At 36.6% G+C, this 13544-nt stretch overlaps 1 protein-coding gene across 3 annotated transcripts in view; it reads right to left on the bottom strand.

The window, feature by feature from the left end:
- The window catches only part of STIM2 (stromal interaction molecule 2), a 145472-nt gene that overhangs the window by 72796 nt on the left and 59132 nt on the right, over positions 1 to 13544 (bottom strand). For all 3 annotated transcript variants that reach the window (XM_032400143.1, XM_032400142.1, XM_032400144.1), the window contains exon 2: positions 10755 to 10885. In XM_032400143.1, the coding sequence (XP_032256034.1) occupies positions 10755 to 10885 (131 nt within the window). The remainder of the gene's footprint in view (positions 1 to 10754; positions 10886 to 13544) is intronic.

Below are 13544 nucleotides of genomic sequence, written 5' to 3'. Positions count from 1 at the left end.
CAAATAATGCAATATATGTTAAGAAAGAAAAAAAGAAGAAGAAGAATATAGCAGGAGGGGAAGAATGAAGGGGGGGAAATTGGAGGGGGAGAAGAACCATGAGAGACGATGGACTCTGAAAAACAAACTGAGGGTTCTAGAGGGGAGGGGGTTGGGAGGATGGGTTAGCCTGGTGATGGGTATTGAGGAGGGCACGTTCTGCATGGAGCACTGGGTGTTATGCACAAACAATGAATCATGGAACACTATATCTAAAACTAATGATGTAATGTATGGGGATTAACATAACAATAAAAAAAAATTAAAAAAAAAAAAAAAAGGTTCTCTTTATCAACTGAGTTTAATAGCCTTATAGCGTTAGCCCTCCGGGCCTAATAACCCTATAAAAAAGGCCAGTGGGTAGGGGGAATAATAAAAAGCAAGTCATCGACACTTGGTAATACCAGTACTTCGTCAATGCCATGAGCAAAGCCAAGCCAAGCCAGGCCAGACCCAGCAAGGCCAGGATAGAAAGCTTAAAGGAAATACAGGGTGAAAAGTAGTCTTTAGGGTAAAGTAAGGTACATTCTCCAGCCATACGTAAGATAACACTCAAGACACAAGTCAATATGATTCAGACCAAATACAGGGAACAAGCAGGTATAAGGTCCCAGTGAAAGAGCTGACCTCAATGCCTAAAGGTTTGCAACTAAAATTGAAGTCATTAATAGAAACACAGGTCAAGAATGTAACCAAGGGCATTCTTTCAGAGTCCAGGGCTCAAAACTGAACACAAGTTCAAAAAACAACAACTTGGAATTGTGCCTAAATGTGTTCAGGAGTGAACCGGACTTGGGATGGTTGGGTTTTAGCCCAGTCCCCTACACTGTGTGCCCTAAGGAACATAATCAAAGCCACAGTCTCATCTATAAAACAGGGATACCACCTATCTTGCCTATCCCAAAACAACATTAATGAAGATAATGTGAGACACCATAAATGCTTTATGAACCATGATGTTATAGTCAACATACGGTGGGGTTATCTGGAGGATAAGAACAATTTATCTTTTATCTCCCTGATGTAGCATAGCACCTTACCATTTTAAGGCCTCAAGAACAACTTTCTAGAGCAAAATAGTCTTCTGAAGACCATGGGGTTAGTGACTGCAGCACTTACTTCTGGGAGAAATTCTGGCAGGCCAAACACTGGATAGCTGAATAGGACAATTTACACTATTATATACAATTCTTCAGATATGAATAATTGGGAAAGCCAGGAACTTACAACAAAAAAAGAAAAAAAAAAAAAAACCCAGGGGACCTGGGTGGCTCAGTCAGTTAAGCTCCAACTCTTGACTTCTGCTCAGGTCATGATCTCAGGGTTGTGGGATCGAGCCCCACATCAGGCTCGGTGCTCAGCGTGGAGTCTGCTTGAGATTCTCTCTCTCCCTCTGCCCCCCCCCACTCATGCTCTCTCTCTAAATAAATAAATTTTAAAAACAAATTCCAGAATCAATGAAAGGGTCAATGAGTTTTATTTTAATATAGAAAATATTGTTAAACTATTTTATTTCTAGAGAATAAAAAGACAAAAAAAAAATCACTTAGCTCTAGGAAAACTAGAATTATGTCAAAGTCTCTGTCATGTTACTAGAAAAGAAGGTGCCCATAAAGACTTAGCATGATAAACCGAATTGAAATAGATCCAAGCCTTACTAATAGCACAAACCTTGGCACAATACTTGGACCAATTTAATAACAACTTAGTGAAGTGAGCAAGACACAGACAAAGGTAATTACAATGGGAAGCAGACTGTTGTAAGACAGATAGTGAGTTAATTATATGGCCCCATTTGCCTAGGACAGTCCTCATTTGCACCTGTCGTCCTAGTGTAATTATTAATAGTACCCTCTTTTACTCTCTAAACAGTTTGGATGATGAATTATATGTCACCATATCCATAACAAAAACAATGATAAGGTAGACAGAGTTAATGTTACAGTAAAGGCACAATTTTATTTAATTCATTTGTGAAACAAGAATAAATAGGCTTTGTACACTGAAACTCAGATGTTTTAGAAGACAAGATATGTGAAGTGTGCTAAACTCTCAAAAAAATATATTACATAAATGCAAGGCCATGCCGTGACCCTGAAAATGCCTGGGGGAGGAGGGCTGGAGAGGAGCAAGACCGGCTGTGCAGTCAGGCTGGAGCTGAAGCAGTATGGACACAGATCCCGATCCACACCCCTGCTGCCCTGCCCCCTTCCAGTGCGTAACAGTATTTAATACGAAACTCCTGTTAAGGGAAATGAAAAACCAATGGAACAGGAATGGGAAAGGATTTTTTTAACGAAAACATATAATTGCCAAATATTCTGACTAAAGAAAGTGGAAATCATTTGCAGGAGGGGGGCTAAAAGATTTACTAGTTGAAGCAAGGGTTGTGGTAACATCCTAGAAAGAGACCAAAGGTACTCGGTTGAATGTTTCAAGGCCATAAAATGATTTCAGAAGTTTCTGGCTCTTTACAGACAGATCTCATAGTATAGACCATTCATTCTCAGCTTATAAACTGGTTGTATTTAAGAGTGTGTATCTGCCATTTGAAACACATCTTTCCACAGAAATTGTTATGATATTTAAGTACCTACCTACTGCAGCACAAAAGCCCACTTAATCCATATGTATTGAACTAGATAGTACCAATGGTGTTTCTCAAATGACATGCAACCAAGGACACATCAAGAAGAGGGTAGCCATTATACTACCTCAGAGTCAGAGGGGACAGAAGCAAGACCGTCTGGATGGCAAGCCATGGTAGGGTAAGAGAGAGTCTTCTGGTTTCTATAGTGGTTGCTTTGAGGGACAAGAAGACACATGAATAGAAATAGTCTAAGACAGAGGGGTGCCTGGGTGGCCCAGTCAGTTAGGCTGATCTCAGCTCAGGTCTTGATCTCAGGATCACAAGTTCAGGCCCCACATTGGGCTCCAGACTGGGCATGGAGCCAACTTAAAAAAAATGTAAAAATAAATAAATAAATAAAAAGCAGTAGTCTGGGAGAATTCATTCTTATCAAATATCATAAACAGAAAGATAACAGCAGCTGGTAAGTTAACTGGAAAAGCAAGAGACAGAGAAGAAAACCCAGGAAAGAGGTACTATAATTGTCAAGACAAGACATAAAAAGGGTACTCAACTAAAAATTGCTGAGGCAAGACAGCAAACTTAGAACTCAAGAAATATCCTAAGTACAACTATAAAACAATAAAGACACTTTCTTAAGCTCTGTCTCAATAATTTATATGATGGTTCTTAGCCATCCTAGGTTACAGAGCCGTCTTACTTTCACAAAAGCAAAGAACCCTCTCCCCAGCAATATACATGCATACATGCACACCCTGCTTTCCGGTAACAATTAATATATTATTATAACGATTACTGTGTTACACGTTTAGGACTTCCAGTAGAACATATTAAGAAAACTTTAAGGTAGAACTTGGGCAAAGTGAAATCACAAAGCACAGGGGCAGGAAACAGTATCTTTTTCAAGACCATCACAGTAGCCAAATATAAATACTGTGCCTGAGATTATAAAAACTGTTACAAAAGTATATATTGCCAAAAACAACTATAGGACTTATTAAAGGATAATGTGGGCATCAGAATCACCAAAGGACTTGTTAAAATACAGATTCCTGGGCCCCCCTCCCACATTTCTGATTCAGTAGGTCTGGGATGGGTCCTGAAAATTTTCATTTCTACAGGTTGCTGCTTTGTCCAGGGAGCATATTTTGATTGATTTTTAGAGCAATCTTTTAGAACTATACCAACTCCTTTTCATCCACTTCTCTCCCTTAAGGCCCAAAGATTTGGCTGCACTGACCCACTTTGTCCTCTGGATTTATCACCTTTCCTTCCTCGTTCTAAGCTATATGCAAAGAAGAGTGTCCCAACCTTTTCTACCAAAAGACATAGACAGCCTCCATATTATTTTTAATTGCCCAAACGGCAGTTGAAAAAAAATGTTTAAAGAGAAGAGGTAAGTGAAACGACAAACAGATATTTGGTGCTTAAATGATTTTGGTGCTTTGGAAAATATCAAAAAACTGTACACATATTCCGAGAGAGGACTTCCTTGTAAACAACAGAAGGGTGTTTCTTCCATAGACTCCTATTTACAGGTGTTTAAAATCACTACTTCTCTTCTAAGATCTCTACATATCAATAAATACACTCCAAATAAAAATTAAAAATAGAATTTGTAGCTACAATGGTCATAGTGACAAATTTATAGAAAGAGTATTTTTGAAACAAAAGAAATAAAGTGTAGATTTTAACCATGTCTTCCTTTATCAAAATGATACCTAAATGTTCTTCTTCAGTCATTCCCTGCCTTTTTTTCTGCATTAGTATAAATGCGTGAGTTTTGCTTCATTCTTACAGTACCATTTCTTCCAGGTACCAGAGCTAATTTCAATCTTGAAAAGCAGAGTGGTCACCATAAGTATATCAGGAACTGATGTGCTATACAGTTAAGAGACCTGTATACAGTGAACAATGAAAATTAAAGAAGAATAAATATTAACATTAGCAGTGTCTCTGGAACTTGCCTTTTTTTTTTTTTTAACATTTTATTTATTTGACAGAGAGAAAGAGAGAGAGTGCACAGGCAGGAGGAGCAGCAGGCTCCCTAATGAGTAGAGAGCCCGATGCAGGACTCGATCCCAGGACCCCAGGATCATGACCTGAGCTGAAGGCAGACGCTTCACCGAATGAGCCATCCAGGTGCCCCTGGAACTTGCATTTTTAAAAAATTCTCAGTTACCTGTTCTTATAAAAATGGAATGAAGTCTATGTGACTTATAACAGATCTTGCTTTGAAATTCATTAGTGTAGTCATCTCTAATTTCAGTTGCCCAGACCCCACAGGGATATACAATCTAATCCACTCTTAAGGGAGAAAATATGAGAACCTCCATTTATATTTAATTTTATCTCAGTTTTCATTTATATTTGTGAACATTTTCAAAAAGCATAACAGTATAATAGAATGCATGCATTAAATATGTCTAGTATAACAGTGTGTGTACATAGATACGGGTGTATCTACTATATCTGTACCCGACTTATACGTAGCTACTTATTTGTAAATCGTACTAGGGAGGGCTTAGCGATGGAGATTGATGATACACATTAACATAAGAAAGCAACACACATTAGAAATCAAGAACATGGATTCAGTCTGGACTCAAACCCCACCCACAGCACTCACAAGCTGGTGACCACGTACAGACTGTTCACCTCCCTAAGCCTGTTTCCCCATCTGCAAATAAGATGGACAGTATACTCTCAGCCCATAGGGTTTCTATGAGAAGTCCATACCATAGTCCATGCAAAGTGCTTATTATAGTGTGAAACAAATGGTAAACACTCAATAAACGTTTTATATTATTTTAGTATATAAATCCATAAATGTAAGTTTGATAATTCCTACAATAACAAAACTGAAAGAATCCATCATTTCCCAATTTTGGCCATTTAACCCTTTTTTTCGATTAAATACCTATTAACAGTCTCTGCTACTCTTATTATATGCTTATTGCTATTATTTTCCAGAAAGAATTAAAGTCTGTTTTTACGATAACACGTTAACTATGAAACTATAAAAATTCCAGTATTCAGGAAAATGCCTCAATAATTATAACTTAACAGACAGCAAGGACTCTTTAGCACCTAATCTCTCTTCACCTTACCTTTGCTCTGCTTGTCCTTTAGGTGAATGCCAAGTGATCCTTTGGTCAAATAAGTTGTACTGGTCCGTTTGTGCATATAATTACACATAATTACTAGCAGCAAGATACTACTTAATAGATAATTTTAATCATACATATCAATGCTTTAAAATTCTAAACATATTCTATTACTAAAATCAACATGAAAAGTCTTATTGTGGGTCCCCTCCAACACGAAGACTTCTGAAGGAAGTTGTGTAACTTTATTTTTATACTTTATAATTCCGTGGCTTGAGAATTTCCCATCAAATATCTGTAGTTGGCAGAAACAAACTGTGCTAATCAGCCTCTAAAATGGCTCCCAATGACCTCAACATCCTCACATCCATACCTTGTCTAACAGCCTCCCCTTGAGTATCAGCTGGACCTAGTGACTCCCTTCTAACAAACAGAATTTGGCCAAAGAGTAAAGGGATTCCAATTCCAAGATTAGCTTACAAAAAGACTTTAACTCCCATGTTGTCTTTCTCTTGCTCTCTCTCAGAGCTCCCTCCCACTCTCTCTAAGGGAAGTCCACTGCCACATTACGAGCTGCCCTATGGAGAGAGCCACGTGGCAGTTAACTATTAACTCCAACCAAGAACCAGTGAAGAACTGTGGAGCCAAGAGCCACATGAGTAGGCCCCGAAGTAGATCCACCCGACCCTGATAAGCTACCCCTAGATATCGGACCCAAAGAAACTGTGAGATGATAAACGTACATTGTTGTAAGCCGCCAAATTTGGGGACTGGGTAGGGGGAATTTGTTACATAGCAAAAGATACTACATAAGTGAAAATTTTAACTTAAAATTTTCAGTAAAAATATACATGCATTTATTCCTTTGGAAACAGTACTCCACGTAATTCAAAACTTACTGATCCTATTTTAAAATGTATTTTCTAGTAGGTTTTTCTAACCCTACTTTTGCCTACTTTCATAGTGACTCTCCTTGTTTCAGACACACATACATCTGTGCTGTTAACTAAGTTTTCTAAGAAGTATAGAGACATATGATGACAGAGGTGCTTTTCAGGCAGAATAGCTAAATGTAAGAAAAACTGAAATACCAGGTACAAGTTTTTTTTATATAAACTGGTTTTAAAGTTAATTATAAAAATCAAACAACTGATAAGAACATAAATTCTAAAATTATTTATTCCAAATGACATCAGTAAAAGGTAAGCATGGATATAAAAAGGAAGAAAAATTAGGGGAAAAAAGGATTTAAAAAAAATTTTTTTGAAAAAGAGGAAAAGTAAAACCAAAGTTCATGCACACTGGAAACTATAATAAAGGTTTCAGTCACAAAGCAGGCAATAACAATGTGAATTCTCACTGCTTCCTAAACTGTGTTCAAGGCAACAAAACCATTCATTTCTCTTATTTAAAAAAAGTATTTCTTAATCAAATACCTACACTTTCCAAAACATCTTCAATACTGGCAGAATAGACAAACTTGACTGTAATCAAAAACTCAATCTAAACAGGTCACAGATTGAGCATACAATGACACCTAATCTTTTTGATCTTGGGCCAGAAGACAATGACCTGGAGAGTAAAAGCTTTTCATCCTGTTCCTAATCTACAACACTCATGTCCTCTATTTTCAATTTGAGAACAGCTCCAAAAAACTGCCACATACTTACTCTCTTACTTGTCTAAGTATTGCATATAGTATACACTTTAAATGTTACCTTCCCAATGAGGCCTGCCGAGAGAACCCTATTTAAAATTACAGCTACCCATCATCTACCTGTCCTCATCCCCCTTTTTCCTGCTTATTTCGTTTTTTGTTTAGTCTGCCTTTTCACAAGCATCCAACAAAATGTCCACTTAAGGGATGGAAGATTTATGTGCGATTCTGTCTGTTTTGTGAGAAAGCATTTGTACTCATACGACCAAAAACAAAAAACAAAAGCAAAAGCACTAAAGAGAAAAAAATTAAGTTTTCAAGTAGCATTTTCAAATGCTAAATATTTTTCTAAATTTTAAAAAAGTTAACATTTTAAACCAAAATCACAAGAAATTAAGTATTTTATTTTTTTGACTAAGGTTTCCTATTAAACTCATTAAGTTTCCTAATGATGACTGCTAGAAACCCATACTAATACTACCATTTACTTCTTTAGAAAAGAGACACTTCAACAAGAAATATAAATCAAGATGTAGCTATGCTGATCAGGAGGCACCGAAACAGTCCAAGAACCACGGAACTAACAACTCATTCCTTAAAGCCTACGACACACACGACTCTCTAAATCAGTGCGTCCAATACAAGTTAATTAGTCTACACATGTGATGTTAAGTTTTCAAGAAGTTACATTAAAAAGTGAATAGAAACACATGGTGTTAGTTTTATATTACATTTTATGTAATCCGATATGCCCATAATATTATCATTTCCAACAGGTAATATTTTAAAGTTTATGTTTTACATTATTTTTCTCATATTCAAAATTTGAAGTGCATTTTACACTTATAACACATCTCAATTTTAAGTGCCCAACAGCCAAATGCAGCTAGTAGCTACCATACTGGACTGTGGATTTCTAGGTTCTGTAAGGTGCTAACAAAATGTAGAGGCATACCTTATTTGCTTTTGAATATTAATATTAGAAGAAACACCAAGAGAAGAATAACATCTCCTGCTTTTAAACATTAAAGCTCACCTATCATACAGAGTTTTAAGGTCTTTTAAGATAAGCTTTACATTTTAACATAAAGTTTTTAGTTCTAACCTTTATTACAAAGTGTTTCGAATTCCACTGAAATTTAAAAGACTCAAGATGAATTCCACTGAAGTATAAATTATATAGCCATGCATGCTTACTTTGTTTGGCACAGTGATAAATGATAACACTTCACACATTTGAGCATTTAATATCTGATGATGAGGTTAAAAAGATTAAAATAACTTGTAATTCGAGAAAATATTATGCAATCAGATACATTTAAATAGGCTGTCAAATACCTGCATAAGCTTAGTTAATCCCTCTCTGTCTATATATTATATGCAAGTTTAACAGATCTTTCCTTGGAGGGTATTTTTAATGATTGAAAAATGTGAATTTTTGCTATTCTTTTCAGATTTAAATGTTTCTGTAATTGCGATATAATAAGAAATATATTTGGTCTTTGTCCTTGGTTCCTGGCACAGAGCTCTTAAAACTCTTGGAATTTCCTGAGTGATATGAGTGTATTTTGCCCCTTTTGGTAACACCTGAATTCATGCTGAGAGAGGACTTAGAATGGGGCCTCTAGATCACTTGGAATGGGGCTGGTTAGCAGAAAGACCAGGCGATTAGAGGGATGGGACTTTCAGTCCTGACCACTGAGGAAACTGAGCTCTATAAAAACAAAGAAATCTGTTCCATGCCTTTCTCTTAGCTTCTGGAGTCACCAGCAATCCTTGTCATTCCTTGACTTATGGCTCCATAACTCCAATCTCTGCCTCCATTGTCATAGGGTCATCTTTTCCCCAGTGTCTGTGTCACCATGTGGTGCACTCCTCTCTTATACAGATACCAGTCATATTGGACTAAGGGCCCACACTCCAGTATATCCCTGTCATAACTAAGTATATCTGAAATTACCCTACTTCCAAATAAGGTCACATTCTGAGGTACTGGAAGTTAAGACTTCAAAATACGTTTTTTTGTGGGGGACACATTTCAACCCGTAACTTGGGCCTTTACAAAAAAAAGTCTGCCAACACCTGATTTGGAAGAATTAAAACTAAGGAGAAGTAGGTCCAGAAGGGCCACTGAACAGTGAGGGGTTTCAAAGAGGAGAGCTAGGATTCTGTTTTAGACAAACTAACTTCAAAGCAAAAGAGCGAGCCCTCAAAAGATGTCAGGCAGAAAGCAATATATGTAGGTCAGGAATCGACACTGGCTTAGAGATGAGGAATCAAGTGTAGCCTATAAAAGGATGAGCATTAGCAAGGTAAATGTGTTACAGAGCAAGTCAAGAATTAATCTTTAGAGAATGTTACTATTAGGTAACAATGTGATTAGAGAATGTCACTGTTATATAACATTAGATGATAATGCAGAAAAAATGTAATTTAGTATCATATAAACTAAAAGGAAGCATCTCAATCATGACAAATATAAGAAAGAGATTGAAGAGGCCTGAAAAACAACCAGGGGACTTGGCTAGAGTAAGACTCCAACCAAATAAAGAAAACAACTTCTATGGAGAAACTAAGAGGGCCGCCAGAGTGATGCCAGGAGGAAGATGATAATGCTTAAGAAAGAAAACATGATTTATTTGTACAGTGGGTACAGTAGATCATTACATCAGTGACCCCCAATAAACCACATCTCCTGGCATTCATGCCGTTGTATAATCCTCTCCCACACAGACTGTGAGCTTAGCCAAATAACCTGCTTTAAGCCAATTTGATATTAACATGCACCGGCAAGGCAAGCAGAGGCACGATAAGCACTTTCACACGGGAACTTGTTTTCTTGGAACACTGTCCCCTGAAAGCCAGCTGCCATGCTGTAAGGAAGCCTGAGCTAGATTCTGAATGATGAGAGACCGTGTGGAGAGACACTGCGAAGGCTAAGAGGTCATCATTTCAGGCCCAGCAGAGCTCCCAGCTGAATGCAACCACAGTGACCTCAGCCCATACCAAAGGGAACAGAAAACGTACCCAGCTGAGCTCAGTCAACCCAGAGGATCAGGAGAAATGATAAACTGTTGTCCTAAGCCACTAAGTTTTGTGGTGGTTTGTAAAGCAGCAATAGATAAAAACTGACATAGTCAGAAAAGGATGCATGTTTGAGAAATGCAAGAACATGAGACTGAGCATTCTTATAAAACTGGGAAGACTTGTATATGTGCATGAGGAAAAAAGAAAAAAGGTGTAAATACAAAGGGAAAATTAGAATGCAAAGAGAAAAACTAAAGATACTGAAGATGAAGCTGAGTCACATGATGAATAATGGGAAAATTTAAGAGAATAATAGGGAAAGCTTTCCACCTACTTCATCGCTTTCATCTACTTCAATTCCACCATCTTTGTCATCATCCATTTGTTTATGTATTGTTTGAAGAGCTTCCAGACTGTATCTATCTTCTTCTGTGAAGCATGGTGGGCTCAGTGATAGGCAGGGATCTGAAAGAGAATAAAGGGCAATCACTAACTCACAATACCAAAACATAGGCTATATAGTTAAGAGAATATACTTTAAAAGAAAAACAACATATTAAATTTCAGACTAAGTCATACCAACAGGTTTTTACAAGTCTAGTAGAGTCATCGAAAGTATAATACATGAACACAACTCACTAAAAATAAATAATTCAATTTAATGGATATTAGGCAACTACCACCAGGAGTAACTCCAGTACTGACTTCAGGTTGTCTATATTCTTCCACATCTTGAACCACTTTCTTCTTATCCAACCATTATATTTACTAATTATTTCCCCCCAAAACATAGAAACCCTTCCTTAAAAAAAAAAAGAAAAAAAAAAAAACCTAGAAATCACAGAATACAAGGTGCTATTTCTGAAGAATCCAGTTTAATTAAAATGTGAATCCAAGAAAATATAGCAGAGAGTACAAGAAAAAGGATATATAGAAGAGTCACATGATACTTAGAAACTTTTTTTTCACTTTTCTATTTAAGAATCAGAGTCCACCCATATGAATACCTTTTAAAATACATCACTTCCTAAATTTAACAAGGAAAAACTGGGGGGAAAAAAGACTGAATTTTTAAAAATCTTATTCCTCATGTTTTCTTTAATATATATGTATTGGTTAAACCTCTTCCTATGGAAAATGGGTATCTAACAATCTAACAATTTAGAGACAATTTAAGGCTTTTCAAAGCTTAAAACCGATTAGTAAAAGTTACTTGTTGACTCAAATAATAAACAGCCCATACACTAAAATGAAAACCTACTGCCAAAACTTCATTCACACCCAATCTGGCTGACTGGCAAATTGACAAAGTCCAAGGACTTACTTCTACTATTTTGCCAGGTCACTAAAATACCCTTTTAAAATATCATCAGATCCACATATATTTCTAGAATTAAAAATGGCCTAAAAGTTTAAAGTGGTTACTAGCATAATAGAAGGGTTAGCCACAGTTTGGTCTTCCCAACAATAGTTAAAAATCTAGTTTATCATTCTGGCCTTTTATAAATTAACTGTCTGATTTTGTACAAATCACTTGTCTTTGTGTCTTAGTTACCACACCTGTAAAATAAAGTAGTCTAGATGTTTACTAAGATCTACTGCAGCTATAATGGCCTAAGAAATAATCTGATTCTGTGCTTAGGAAAAAAAAATTGCAAGAAGCCACTACTAGAAACCAATTAATAATATTTTTTTTGGTAAAAGAATAATGCAGATCTGTATTACATCCATGTTCCAGTTGTAACTCATTTGGAGGAGTTAACATTTTTAATAGTTTTAATTCAAAATCTAATTTTAATTTCTTTAGTCTTGGAAGAGAAGCAAACAGAAAAGGAAACTTTAAAAAGGGGAACTGAAATCCTAAGGTATGTGACGTGTGTGTGTGTGTGTGTGTGTGTGTGTGTGTGTGTATTTAAAACTCTGATCAAGGTTTGCTAAAATCTAAGAACTTGCAGGCACAATGGTCAATTATGATCCCTACTTCACAAAACAACCAGAACCCTGATATGCCTACAAGTTCAAACTCATTTGTACTTATTTTGAATGGATGTGAAGTAAAAGATAAGCAACCAGGTACCCTACCATATGGAATAAAGAGGATCTGAATACAATGTGTTATTGCCTCCAGCAGACCTATTTTTTTTTACATATTTTATTTTGCTAATAAATATATGAAGTGATAGTGTTATTGCAACGAGTATACAAGGGTTAGTTAGCATCACTCACTGATTAAATAGGCTTTGTTGTCAACCCTGTCAAACTCTAAAAGAAGTGAATGATGAGGACTCTAAAAACCTTATAAAGCTTTAAAAGAAAATTAGGAGGAACATATGATCTGAAAAAAATTCACGTAAAAATAAAATTGGTATTTTTTTACTTAAATTAACTTATTTAATAAAACACTACCTTTCAAGGTCTGTTTTAGGATGTAACTTCTCCAGGAAGTGTTTCTGTATTATATCTGCACTATCTTCTAGGGATTAGTTCCTTCCCTGAACACTATTCCATCCATTCGACAAATGTCTATTAACTATCTACCATGTGTCAGGCACTGGAAATACCATAGTGAAAAAAGAAGTAAAAATTCCTCATGAGGGGCGCCTGGGTGGCTCAGTCGTTAAGCATCTGCCTTCGGCTCACGTCATGATCCCAGGGTCGTGCGATGGAGCCCCGCATCGGGCTCCCTGCTCCACAGGAAGCCTTGCTTCTCCCTCTCCCACTCCCCCTGCTTGTGTTCCCTCTCTCGCTGTGTCTCTCTCTGTCAAATAAATAAATAAAATCTTTAAAAAAAAAATTCCTCATGAAACTTGCCACATAGTGGGGAAGGTGAGTATAACAAGATAAAAAAGTAAAAGGCAGAGCATGTTAGTGGTTAAGTATTAAGGAAAAGAATAAAGAACAGATATGAAATGCCAAGGAATTTGAAATCTGATTATATTTTATTCTCAAATCATTCAACCTAAGTCCTCATTTGATGTTGTACTTTATTAATCTCTAACTGCTTCATGGGTCATTTTGCCCACACAACTGAGCTTATGAACAAGGCAGAAACCATGTTCTATTTCTCACAATCATAATACCCAGGACTTAGCTAGGCAATTTTGTGTCTCTGATAAATTCTGTT

This window comes from Phoca vitulina, unplaced genomic scaffold, assembly GCF_004348235.1.
Source record: "Phoca vitulina isolate PV1807 unplaced genomic scaffold, GSC_HSeal_1.0 scaffold3, whole genome shotgun sequence".
Classification (NCBI taxonomy): domain Eukaryota; kingdom Metazoa; phylum Chordata; class Mammalia; order Carnivora; family Phocidae; genus Phoca; species Phoca vitulina.
Note: the sequence above shows the minus strand (reverse complement) of the source record. Positions and strands in the feature narration are given on the sequence as shown.